Source organism: Triticum urartu, chromosome 3A (assembly GCF_056163025.1).
Source record: "Triticum urartu cultivar PI428250 chromosome 3A, HENAU_Tu73, whole genome shotgun sequence".
Classification (NCBI taxonomy): domain Eukaryota; kingdom Viridiplantae; phylum Streptophyta; class Magnoliopsida; order Poales; family Poaceae; genus Triticum; species Triticum urartu.
Window position 1 is genome coordinate 651915017 of NC_141875.1, and position 13162 is coordinate 651928178.

At 46.8% G+C, this 13162-nt stretch overlaps 1 protein-coding gene across 1 annotated transcript; it reads right to left on the reverse strand.

The window, feature by feature from the left end:
• Positions 1-11057: 11057 nt before the first annotated feature.
• LOC125545761 (F-box protein At1g67340) lies at positions 11058-12954 on the reverse strand. The gene is made up of 3 exons (XM_048709794.2): positions 12579-12954; positions 12301-12463; positions 11058-12189 (listed from the first exon to the last, which is right to left on the reverse strand). Exons 1-3 carry the CDS (start codon positions 12821-12823, stop codon positions 11446-11448), a joined length of 1152 nt encoding a protein of 383 aa, XP_048565751.2. The 5' UTR covers positions 12824-12954; the 3' UTR covers positions 11058-11445.
• Positions 12955-13162: the final 208 nt, after the last annotated feature.

The window sequence follows — 13162 nt, forward strand, 5'->3', positions numbered from 1 at the left end:
TGGTTGTTCTGCTTGGGCGACGACGCATCAGTGCGGTTGCGCGCGGGGAGGTGGAGGGGAAGGGTGAGAGGGTGGGGGCGGCGACCATGCGGAATCTGCCCGGCGGCAAGGTGTGACTATGAGGTGGGCGGTGAGGAATCTACCTGGCTGTGAGTTTTCTTCCTCTCCCTCCCGAATTTGATTTGCTCATTAGTGTATCAATATATCTTTCGTCAGGAGGATCATAGGACCATGCTCAAAAACTGCTAGTGAATTAATTAATTTGCCTACTACTACTATACTAGGAGATGACGGGCTGAACGTCTGAAACCTTTGTTGATAATTAGTTCTCGAAGCAGATAGGCGCCTCGTGTTCCCCTGATGACCAGTGGTTCTAGTTGGTACGTAGTACATCCCATTACTAGTTTGTACTCGTCGGAAGGAAACTGAGATACTGAGAAACACAGCTCACAATGTGTGTAGTACTTATTACTCACGATGTATAGGCTCGTGAGATACCAGCTTCATCCATCAGAAGAGAGGCACACTACTGCTCCATTTAAACAGTAAATAGTTATATCTTAGGAGTTGGGAGGCAAAGTTTGTGGAACTAGTTGCTGCACAACAATAGTGCCGCTGGAGGCGTCCGTGCTGGGATGATATTTGTTTGCTTCCATAAAGCTAATGATAAGCAATTATTTTTCTTCTGTAACACTTTAAAGCACTTCCTTGCATAATATTGAACCTGAAGCTTGTAGTTCTACACTTCTAGTGATATATTCTATATCGACTGCCTCAAGGGAGCATAATAATTGCTTCCCATTTCTTATTTTCTGCTAAGCTTCATTACGTAGTTGTTTGCTAAATGATGACCGTGATTGACTGAATACTGTTTGGAATTTCACAATCATAATTAATCTTTGATTTGACCGTCTCGATTGATTCAGATGTGCATCGTGTGTTCTGCCAAAAAAAATTACATGCTAATCTGCGAAAAATATTATGCTGTTAGTGGATCCTTTTAATTTAGGATCTATTCTCCTACTCTCTCAATATTGTTTCCATAAGCTTGATTTTATCTTCAGTTACCTCAACTTGTACAATGTTAAGTGAGTTATCAAAACGGTGAATTACTGTATTTTGTACAATGTTGGTTAACACTTAACTTGACTATTCTTCATTTTGAAACATTAGCCGGCAACCTCTCCGACATGCTGCTCATGACCACCTCCCCAACCTGATGTTGTTGGTAAGTTCTCTCTTCTCCCCCTCCATCTATTTGCTAAGCACACATTTATGCAAGATGGAAATCCATCTATTTAACTCGATTTTGCTGAAAATGTTTCTTTTTGTCATGTTGGATGTGTAGGCAATAGAGGAAGTATGGATGGTAATTTTGTTTCACTCAATAAAATCCTTGTGTGTGCTAATTATGCATTGGAAGTAGGCAATAGACTTAGCCATTTGGCAACAGCGGTATTGGTTAGTTATAAGAATTCATATTGATCATGAAGAATATGCCGCATGATACTTGAAGCAATACTGCCTGGTTTTGGAGATTTGATCTGCCAATGCTGCTACTACTCTTTTGCAGGTTCTTCTAGTCGGTGGTTTGGAGGACGAGATGCCTGTGAGCTTATACTTGCTTTAATCAAACCGTTGGAGCTGAAGAATTCAGTTATGGTTCTAGAATAGAACACATTCTCATTTCAAAACGCACACACTGTCGAGATGAGGACCCTACGGCACAGCGAGCCGCACTGGACGGTGGCACAATGCATGAGGTACAGAACTTAAACTCCTTCATCGTCACATCAATCACAACGTTTATGTCACTAAATAGTTAATTTCTTAGGAATAGAGCATCTCTCCTTGGGCTAAACTGTAACAAAGTTCAGAATATTAAAGTTTAGATTATTAACCTTAACTTTCATTTATCAAAGATTAGCACACTTTGTTTTGGATCCACACACCTAGGCTCGTCTAATGTGATCGGATCTGCCAGATTCCTTTTGATGCATCACCTGTTACTCTTTTCGGTGAATTATGTTAGTAGTAATCTTGATTAGCTAGTTGCATGTGTGTTTTTAGCAGGATTAGTGTGGCCGTAGCTTAGGTCAAGCATGTACCTTATGTTTTGTCTCATGTAAAAAGCTTAGGACTGTGTTTACTGAATAATTAAGTTCTTCTAACAGGGAACTGTGCATCCTGAATGACATAGACTCTTGGCTTCATGAAATGACCATGTCTATGATTCAAGGTATCTTAGATCTTCGATGTCGGATGCAAATAATTTCTCAATTTCACTTCTCTGCAATGTTCATTCTCACATATTTCTATCATTCTTCGCAGGGATAAAGTAAAGAAAAAGAAGAAAAGATTACTCGAAGATTAGTTTTAGAATTTCCTTTTATTTCTTTGTAATTTTTCTTTTATTTGATACTTGTAAAGACATTGTAATATTCTTACTATAATAAAAATTATGATTCTATTTCATTTTTTGTTTTTAAATTATTTTTCCTTATAGGTTGTTTCTGTAAATTTGGATTTTTTTTGTTTTCCAAATACATTACTAGTGGCGCATTTCAGCCCTTATTAGTGGCGCACCTTCCTTTATTACTAGTGGCGCATCTATAAGGCTATTAGTGGCGCACCTAGAGGGAATACCAGTGGAGCACCTAAGGGTTAGTAATGGCGCACTACAGGTGCGCCATTAGTATCTGGTATACTAATGGTGCACCAGTGGTGTGCCATTAGTAAAAAATACTAATGGCGTGATACTAGTGGCGCACCAGTAGTGCGCCATTAGTAGGCAAAACTGGTGCGCCACTAGTAGGCCTTTTCCTAGTAGTACAAGGTAGACGTGATAAATCTTTGTTTTCCATGTTCTTCAGTTTTAAGTGAAATGATCTAAGATAATATTGCAAGAAATATAATTATCTAAATAGTGTAACACACACTTAATTACAGGGAAATGGTACGACAATCCAAAAAGTGTATGGTCCGAGTGTAAATGACACACATTCAACTTCTCAAATGTCTAAACTATAATTTAGATGAAATTAGAGCTCTAATATGTAAGGTCACGAGGAGACTTGATCTAAGGAGGACAATTTTCACCCCACGCGCACGTGTGTATGTGAGGGGGGGGGGGCATCTGAAGGGGCGGCAAGTGTCATAGCCCACTGTCTTTGGTGACAACGGTTGGATGACTCGCGCCCTGCTTAATATTCAAGGAGATGTTCGGACATGTATGCACACATTTGGTATTGTCTGTTTAGTAATCCCTGTTGGAGTTGACATTACACCTCTTGCTTGGAGAATCGAAATTGAATAACGCTCTTCGCCATCAAGTCAAAGAGTGGTTTGATGTACCCATACATCTACAAAATTGTACTCGCCTACACTGGTGTGCCAAATCTTAATATCAAACCAAGCATACAAGCAGCTATACTCGATCACAAATCTTGGATACAAGCTCGATATTAGGGATGCTGGCATTTGAGTCCATGTTAGGAGAGATGCCCTCGAAATCCTCTCTTATCACTTTCTTATGGAAAGGCCAAAACTTTTGGGGTTTAAAGAGGGTTGTGGTTTCCCATCTCATTTTAAAACCGAAAACCCGCATGAAAATTTTGGGGCCCAAAACTTTCGGAGTTCACTTTGTCTCTCGAAGCTATTAATTAGGGCATTGTGAGCATGCATGTAAAAAAAGCTATGCACAATATGGAAACTGTAGGCTAACGCCGCGTTGACTCACCCTTCCTATTGGTTGTGAGGTGTCCGTACGCATATGATTCGTGGGCCTGAGAGGCATTAGCTAGCATGATAGTTTCAGGGGGTAAACAAGGGCATTAATTTGTGTGCCTTCCGAAATGCTCACTAGTAACTAAAGCATGTGGGTTTGGTCCTGTCGTTCCGGTTGGACGACCCAATAAACCCGGCCGGACGGAGTATGTTGACATACATTAGATAGTTCTGCTAAAAAGATTCTTTCCTCTACACTTGGGCAGCACCATAGACCACTACAAGATTCCATCTCACATATTTACACTTTTCATGCACAAGAACCATCACAAAATGATCAGCATTCTCATGCTCCACCAAATCAAAGTACTTTGATATCTCCCTTCAAAGGCACCCCATTTTCATGTGAAACTACTCCCCCCCAACACCCACACACATTTTTATCTACCAAACTTTTTTGATCAAAATCCTTCTTCATGGTTTCTTATAAGCTCAAGAAATTCATATGATTATCTTTGATCAATTCTCTAATGTGCCTCTTTTTTATCCTTCCCTACACCACTAACATTCCAATTGATTCCTTTCATTTAGGAAAATTTGAATTCCTACCTACCAGCTTCATCTTAAATCTCTCACTTTCCACTAATTGAAAACCCACCATATCAGGTACAACATTTATTGATGGTTTTTGATTCAAATCAGACAACAACTCATCTAAAGTCTCATTTCTAATATGCATAGGATGTGGTGGAGGTATTATATCTCCAACCCCACCCATGTTATTTTGTGAATGCAAATATCTCTTGGCTTGCTCGAGATCCTTCATCAATCTTAGATGTGATCGACCATATCTATAGCATGCTCCAGTTTAATCCTAATAAACAAGCAATATAATGCAAAGAAGTATTCGGAGAATTAATAAATGAATCATCACCCAGACATCCTTCAATGTTGCCATTGGCCAAAACTCCATCCACAACTATCAATACTCTTGGACAACTTGGGCACAAGTATGATGCACCTCATATGGTTCAAAACATCAGTATTGTCTCCCTGCCCCAAACTTTCATCATGACTCTCATTCTCCAAAGTATCCAGCAACTTATATTCTTCCACCAGGGCATCCTGCTCATTCTTGTGTGTAAACCACCCTCCTCCTTCTAAGAGCCATTTTTCATTCTCAACAACCATAACTCCTCCGTCACTATTTAAATGGTTGACTTGCACGGAAATCAATACACCTTATATTCTGAAACAGAGAAGTATCATGCATTGTCAATTAGACAATTTTGATGAGGTGCTATTTTTCGATAAAAGACTTTTCATTGAATAGATATATCGAGGTGATACAATCATATTGAAAGAAAGCCCAGCCTCTGCATAGCTAGATGCACACAGCCAAAATGTCCAGAGCACTCTAAAAATAAAATAATTTGATACAATGCCAAGCAATAAATCGTGTCCAGCCTAAGGAGCGGTAGATCCTATCCGTAAATCACACCGCCATCCATGGGGGTAGAAAACCTCCCTGGCCGTACGCTCCAGCCGGGTAGACGCCATCATAAAAAGGTCCCTGTCCTCCGGCTTCTGCAGGTTAGACCACGTACGGAGCAATCGTGTACAAGCATGAATAACCTACATAGGAGATGAGACACTTTTGTTGTTAAAAATCACATCATTCCTGGAAAAGCCACATTGCCCAGCATAAGGCCGCCGCTCCCACAAGAATATGTGCAGAAAATTATTTATCAATACCCCGCAACCAGTTGCCGAACATATTCCGTGCAGTACGTGGTGGGTATAAATTTGAAACTACTTGGACCACGGCCCAAACCGCCCGCGCGAAATTGCACTCAAAAAATAAGTGTTTGATAGACTCGTCATGTTGACAAAAGACACATGACTTGGGCCCATGCCAGTTGCGTCGTGCCAGATTATCTCTAGCTAGAATGACTCCTTTGTTTTGAAACCAGAGGAAAATCTTCACTCTTAGAGGAATTTTTAGCTTCCACAATTTCCTGTTATCTACCGGAGCATCACAATGTACCATTGCATCATACATGGATTTGACTGAAAATTTGCCATTCTGATGCAAGTTCCATCAAAAAGTGTCCGGCTCATCTGATAGTTGAATGTCATCCAGGCAAGTGAGTAATTTGTTCCATGCTGCCAGACGAGTTCCCAAAAGATCCCTACGAAAAGAAATATCGGGGTTTTGTTGTCCTAAGACTTGTTTGATCGTGATAAATTTATGTCTAACAATCCTATACAAGCTCGGATATTGCACCATTAGTGAGTTGTTCCCTAGCCAGGTATCTTCCCAGAAACGAACCTGAGAACCGTCCCTAACCGAGAAGGTCCCAAATTGGAAGAAGAATTCCTTGGCCTTCATGACACCACTTCAAAAATGTGAATCCCCAGGTTTCCAATAAATTTGAGAAATGGCATTAGATCCCACATACTTGTTGCGAATGATTTCCTGCCATACTCCATTCTCAGTGAGTAGTTTATAAACCCACTTGCTGAGAAGAGCGATGTTTTTAATCTCAAGGTCTTGGATTCCCAGGCCCCCTTGACTTTTAGGTCTGCATAATATGCTCCACCTAGCCAGTCGATATTTCTTAGTTTCGTTATCACTCTGCCAAAAAAATCTGGATCTAAAGTAATCGAGCCACTGTAGAACCCCTTTCGGCAGGTGGAAGAAGGACAACATATATAACCATGTTGCTTAGGACAGAATTGATCAAGATCAATCGCCCCCCATACGACAAGAGTTTGGCCTTCCAACTGGCTAAATGTTTCTCAAGTCTCTCTTCCACATGCCTCCACTTAGCAATAGTTAGACGCCGATAGTGTATGGGGATACCCAGATACCGAATCGGAAACTGCCCAAGCTGGCATCCAAAAATGTCGGCATACTCGGGTGCTAATTCTGCAGCCTCGCCAAAGCAAAAAAGTTCGCTCTTATGAAAATTAATTTTGAGACCAGAAAGTTCCTCAAAAGCATATAAGAGCAGCTTAAGATTTCTTGCCTTATCTAAATCATGATCCATAAAAAGTATCGTGTCATCCGCATATTGTAGGATGGATAGACCATCTTCTACCAAGTTGGAATGACCCCACTAATTTGACCATCCAGCTTAGCCCGCTCAACAAGGGTAGCTAGCATGTCAGCCACAATGTTAAACAGAATAGGAGATGCGGGGTCGCCTTGACGAAGCCCCTTTCTTGTCTGAAAATAGTTGCCAACGTCATCGTTAACTTTTATGGCCACACTACCTCCAGATACAAAACTCTCTACCCAGCGACACCATTTTTGTGAGAACCCCTTCATGCGCAAGGTTTGCAACAAAAAGGGCCACTTAACTTTGTCGTAGGCTTTCTCAAAATCAATTTTAAGAATGACACCGTTCATCTTTTTCCGGTGCAGTTCATGAACAGTTTCATGCAGGACGACCACTCCATCTAATATGTTGCGTCCTTGCATAAATGCTGTTTGAGTGGGTTTTACGACATGGTCAGCTACATTGTTCAACTACATTGTTCAACCGGTTGGTCGCTACCTTCGTAAAAAATTTAAAACTTACATTGAGAAGGCAAATCGGTCTATATTGCTGAATACGACTAGCCTCCTTAATCTTAGGCAATAGGATAATTTCCCCAAAATTTAAACAGGAAATATCAAGGTCCTCGGAATGCAGCTGGTTAAACAACTGAACCAAGTCTGCCTTAATCACGTCCCAAAAGCTTTGATAAAACTCAGCGGGAAAGCCATCCGGTCCCGGCGCCTTGTTGTGTTCCATCTGAAACACCGTGATTCGAATTTCCTCCTCAGAAAACGGAGAGGTTAGGAATTCGTTTTCCGCTTCAGTAACTTGAGTAATATCATGAGTAACGGATTCGTCCAGCTGGAAATTAGTTTCAGGTGAAGGCCCAAAAAGGTCTTTGTAGAACTTAGTGATAAAATTTCTAAGTGGTACATCCCCCTCTATTCGGCCTTCCTCTTGATCAAGGGCGAATATACGCTTCTTTCTATGCCTGCCATTAGCTAGTATTTGAAAGTATTTCGTGTTATCATCACCTTGCACCAGCGAATCCGCTTTGCTACGTTGGTACCATTTAATCTCTTCCTCGCGTAATAGGCGGGCAATCTGCTCGTTAAGATTACTTTTTTGCTCAATCTCAACAGCAGTCAAAGACCTCACCTCCGCTATTCTATCAAGGGAATCAATTAAAGTAGACAAACGCAATTTTTATTTTTTGTAAATGCCCGCAGTATGTTTGGCCCATCCTCGGAGGAATCGACGCAAGGCGCGGATTCGATTATTCCATCGTTGAATGGGTGTGTTACCACAAGGCTGGCGCGCCCACACCTTCTTAACTAGTTCATGAAATCCCTCTATAGTGAGCCATCCCAGTTCAAATTTAAACTGGTGACAGTTAGAACTTGGGATTGGTTGTCCAAAATCGGTTAGCAACTGAGCATGATCCGATAAGGCCTCAATTCTTTCTAGTGCCTGAACCGAGGCTAGGGGATATTTATATTCCCAGTCAGTAGTAACTAGCACCCGGTCCAGTTTTTCGAAGGTTGGCACCGATCGGTTATTGGCCCAGGTATACTGACGACCAGACATCGTGATCTCCTTCAGATCGAGGCTGTCAATAATAGCATTGAGGCGCCAGGTATCGAAGGATATTAAAATCCCCCCCCCCCCCCCCCCCCGATTAACATGGGATGGGGATTGTCTCGACAGGTGTTGACTAATTCTTTTAGAAATGTAGATTTAAATTCCTCTTGAGCGGCGCCATATACAACTACCAGACTCCAGATGAAGTTGTCGTACTTATTTCGAAGGTGGAATTTGATATGCTACTTCCCCTTTGACTTGGACAATAGTTGTAAGTATGTAGAGTTGATACCTAGCAAAATTCCCCCGGACCTCCCGGTCGGTGGTAAGACGTGCCATTCGTAATTAAAAGAAAAAAGAGAGTTTTGAGTATCAGATACAATATCATAATAAATTCTATGATATGTGTATAAAAGATGAGGCCGTCTAGAGACTAATCTATAATCTTATAAACTCTGAAGATGGTATCATGACAAATATTATATACTACATGATAGTGATCCTAGGCCGCGAATAGCCCTAAAAGACACTGCTAAACCAAAAAAAGGCTAAACACGAGCAGCCTATCATGATCGCTAATTACTGCAAGACAAGATGGCAGCCGGCGCACACCACTCAAGAGATGCTGTCCCTCGACAGTCATTGACCATCAAGGCAAGCAATTATGTCGAAGCATCGTGTTAAGCGATAATTAATTGGTCCCTTCGGGGCTCTTGACCCCATGCCGAATCACGACAGTGAAAAATAAACAAGAAACAACGACATCACCGGCGACGACTAAAACCACGGAGCAGCACAATGAGCTTCCCTTGCTTGCTTGCTTGCTTGCACCATGCACGCATGACCTGCCACGCAAAGTAAATTACTCCTGCTCCAGGGAATCATTCGTGCAGATGAATTAGTGTGGAGTAAACAAAGCACCAACTAATGCTCGCTTGCTTCCCTAGCTCGCCCTCCTCGATCAAACCCTTTGAAAATCGGCCGAGCCAGCCAAGATGAACTCGAAGATCCGATCGAGTGACGGGACGCACGGTGCGGACGACGTTTTGTTTGTTAACCATTATTTTCCCCTGATTAAAGTCGCGGCGCGCATGCAAGGGGCAAAACAATAAGGGTCAATGAGCACTCCATTCCTCGCCGAAAGAAATATATGTGGATAAATATCCGATTCCTGGCCCCATGTTGCGCCGATATGTCCCAATTCGCGCGCACGATCGTTTGGAATTCTTCGGATTTTATTTCTGCAGATGCAAATCCCAGCTTTTTTCCTCGTTTTAGAAAAATATAGAAATTCTGGCATTATTTGCAGGGTCAAACGTGCAGGCATCACGAGGGGCTGAATTTTCTGAGGCGTAGGTAACGTGGTGGAGTGCGTACGTGCCTAGTCGCTGTGCGCCCACGAAGCCGGTGTCATGGCACCATCTTCTCTGGTCTGGTATCCAACGTGGGACAGCCGTTGTAAACGTAGGAATACATTGAAGGGGATGACGGGGCGTCTATATTTGCATGCACTTGATTGGGTCGCCGCCTGCACCGATGGGCGCCACCAAATTTTCTGACCGGGCCTGGCTGGTTATTTACTGCCCCACCTGTTATTTCTTGCCTATTATATCGGCCTTCTTAAATTTCGAACAGTTGTCTCTGAAAAACTATTACTACTCTATACACGTTACCCCCTGTAGTCTAAAGAAAGAAATAATATACTCCTATAGAAAACAGAAGGAAAATATCAGATGTCAGTAATATAACTGTAGCAGCATCAATCAATCCCATAGAAAAAGGCAGGAGCAATTGAGAAAAGTAGATACCACCCCCGGTCTAGTTTGGACACCGGCCGTCAGTTCAGCCCGTGCTTTCGCCGTTGGCATCAGCTAGACACAATGATGCGAGCCGCCCGGTATTTCCCCTGATACTCGCAGGTCCACGTTGGAGGTCTGGGTGGTGCCTCGCCGGCGACCGCAGACGTCTACGTCGTCGAAACACCCGCGCCACGCACATTCGAACGCACGCACGCAGCCGGGAGAGCGTCTAGTCGTGTACCATGCGGGCCTTGCCGCATGGCCCTCCCAGCGCAGACACACACACCTGTGCAACATGCCAAGGCCTAACGGTGTCCCGCTGCGCTGGCCGCGCTGGGTCAACAGGTTCGGCACTCCTCCGTTCAATGATCCATACGTTCCGAATACAAAAACCAAAGAAATAGAACTGCACTCTACTCTGCGAATTTACTCGTGTGCATGTACAGATGTACGCCGTTGCGTGCTCGAGGCATATAAAAACGGAGCGGGCTGGCTGGTCGTGGTAGCATCGTCATCATCTTGTGTGTTGTTTCCATCCATGCCCTGTCCTGCCCTGCCTAGGTAACAGAAAAGTAAAGGAAATGAGAACAAAAGCCGGCCGGGTGGTGTCACTTTGGCTATGTCTATGGTGGCCTACATGGATACCACCTCCCGAAGCCCAGCGCACCAGCGGCCAGAGGGAAGGCTCCAACTTGTCCCGTGCCTCGAGAGCAAGACCAAAGCCTACACGACGCCGTAGGCCGCAGCAGCGCTGCACGGCGCGGCCACCGATTCCCCCTACTCATCATCCGATAAGCTACGGACGAGAGGCACGTAGCGTAGGAGCCCGTGCTGTACATGGAGCACTGCTCTTGTACTCCACCCCCCACAGCATCCATCCAAAACTCCAAAACACAAAGCGACAGAAGCAACTTCCGCGCTCGAGCTCTAGAAAATGAGTTCGAAGCGGGATCCAGGTTTTTTTTACCATCTTACCAGGGGAGTAATTTGATTGATTTAAGAGGGGCTAACTAATTGAGTATGGAAAAGAGAGAGAAAGATTAGGAAAACAAAGGCTAGAGTTCTGGTGGGTGGCCGCGGTAGAATCTCTCGTCTGCTCTTCTTCCCGAGTAGAGTAGAGTACGTACATCTGACAAGACGACACCCAAACGGCCGCAAAAAAGAAAGCAAAACGCCAGAAAAACGCTTCCTCGTTCATCATCGTTCGTTCGCTCCGCTACGCCCGGTCCACCGGTCGGGCGGTGGACTCTCCGGTGCTGCTAGTTGCAGCGGTGGTTGCCCGTTGGGGCGGGTCACTGCTGCGGCGCGGCGGCGGCGCCGCCCACGAGCCAGCGGTCCATGGGCACGCACTGGGCCTTGTGGGCGCGCTTCCAGTCCAGGGCCTGGCACGCGCGGGAGCAGTAGTTGGCCGCGCCGCACACGGAGCAGCGCCGGAACTCGTGCCGCCGCGTCTCCTTGCGCCCGCACCGCATGTGGGAGCACAGCCGCAGCTCGCCCTCGCCGTCTCCGCCGGTGGCCGCCGCGTCGGTCTTCTTGGCGCACGCCTGCACGCCGCGCGACGCCCACCAGTCTGACATGAACTGGTTCGCCGTGTGCGGCTCTGCCTCCGGCAGGCTCCACCCGAAGTCGGAGAGGAGGGGGCTGCTGGTGACGCCGCCGGCGCCGCCTGCGACGGCGCCGATGGGGAGGGAGGCGAAGGGGTAGGTTGCGCTTGCCGCCGCGGCGGCGAGCGCGAGGGAGAGCTCGCGGGCGTTGGCGGCGACGAGGAGGCGGCGGCCCTCGGCCGGGTCGCGGCGCACGCCGTAGCCGTCCTGGAGGCAGTGCCCGAGCTCCCGGAGCGCGTCGACGTGGCCCAGCGCGGCGGAGCGCGCGCAGAGCGCCGCCCCGGCGCGCAGGTCGCGGTCCGACTTGGCGCCCCCGCTCCCGTTGAACTGGATGACGGCCAGCGAGTACAGCGCCGCCGGGTGCCCGCCGACGGCCGCCTTCGCGAGCAGAGCCGCGCCGCCGCTGCGGCTGCCAAGGCAGTAGAACCGGATCTGCAAAAACGTAAGGAACTCGTCAGCACTCCACCCCTGAAACTCCGGCCATGCATGCACGGATGTCAAACCGAACGATCAAGTCAACTAGATTAGGTCATCAACACTTACCATGCCGAGAATGTAGCAAGCCTCAAGATTGCCGGCGTCGGCGCAGCGCTTGAGAAACCGCTGCACGGGCTCGGACCAGGCCGCCGCCTTGACGGCGAGCGACGCCGGCGAGGCCTTGGCGAACACCATGTCCTGCTGCCCCAGGCCGTTGAGCCTCTTGCACCTGAAACGTCAAAGGCACAAACACGTTCAGGCAACCATACAGACAAAGCAGCAGGAGTTCCTTTGCAAGAAGCAGTTGAACCAAACACGAAGGGCGGGGCGGGGCGCGGGCGTACGTTAGGTGGACGGACAGCAGGTCGGAGGGGGAGTTCGCAGATGCGGCGAGTTTGGAGAAGATGGACAGCACGAGGTCGTCAGGGATGCCGTCCAAGTAGTCCGGCCCGGTAGCCTGCCTCTTCCGGCGCACGCCGGATGCCTCGCCGGCGGCGGCGGGAGACCTCTTCCTCTTCTGCCCGGCCACCGGAGCCGCCGGCTCGCCGGTTCCTCCGCAGGTATAGAGAGAGCCGCTCCTCGTCCTCATCTTATCTCTGGCGGCACGAGCCGTGGTGGCGGGCTGGTCTCCGGCGGGAGGGGGAGCGGCCGCGGGACGGGGAGAAGGAGAAGCGGTGGTGGAGTGGAGAGGAGATAGATGTTTGGGAAAAGGGATAGCGGGAGGCGCCTGGTTTTATACACGGCAGCGCGGCGCTCCCCGGTCCGTACCGTGCCTCGCTGCGTGAGGCGTGCGGGGCCCGGATGTCAGCCGGGTCCTGGTTTTATCCGTCCCGCTTTTTAAACTTTCTATCTACTGCCCTGCCAGTGCGTGCCATGCCACTGGTGGAGTGGCGTGCGAGCAGCAGGCCGCAGGCGTAGAGGCATCAAT

Bases quoted from the DNA above. Each gene is read 5' to 3' on its own strand.
- LOC125545761 (XM_048709794.2), bottom strand. From the start codon at position 12,823: ATGAGGACGAGGAGCGGCTCTCTCTATACCTGCGGAGGAACCGGCGAG. The intron at 12,464-12,578 runs GTACGCCCGCGC...TTGACGTTTCAG, and splicing joins CTGCTGTCCGTCCACCTAAC to GTGCAAGAGGCTCAACGGCC. The intron at 12,190-12,300 runs GTAAGTGTTGAT...ACGTTTTTGCAG, and splicing joins CTTGCTACATTCTCGGCATG to ATCCGGTTCTACTGCCTTGG.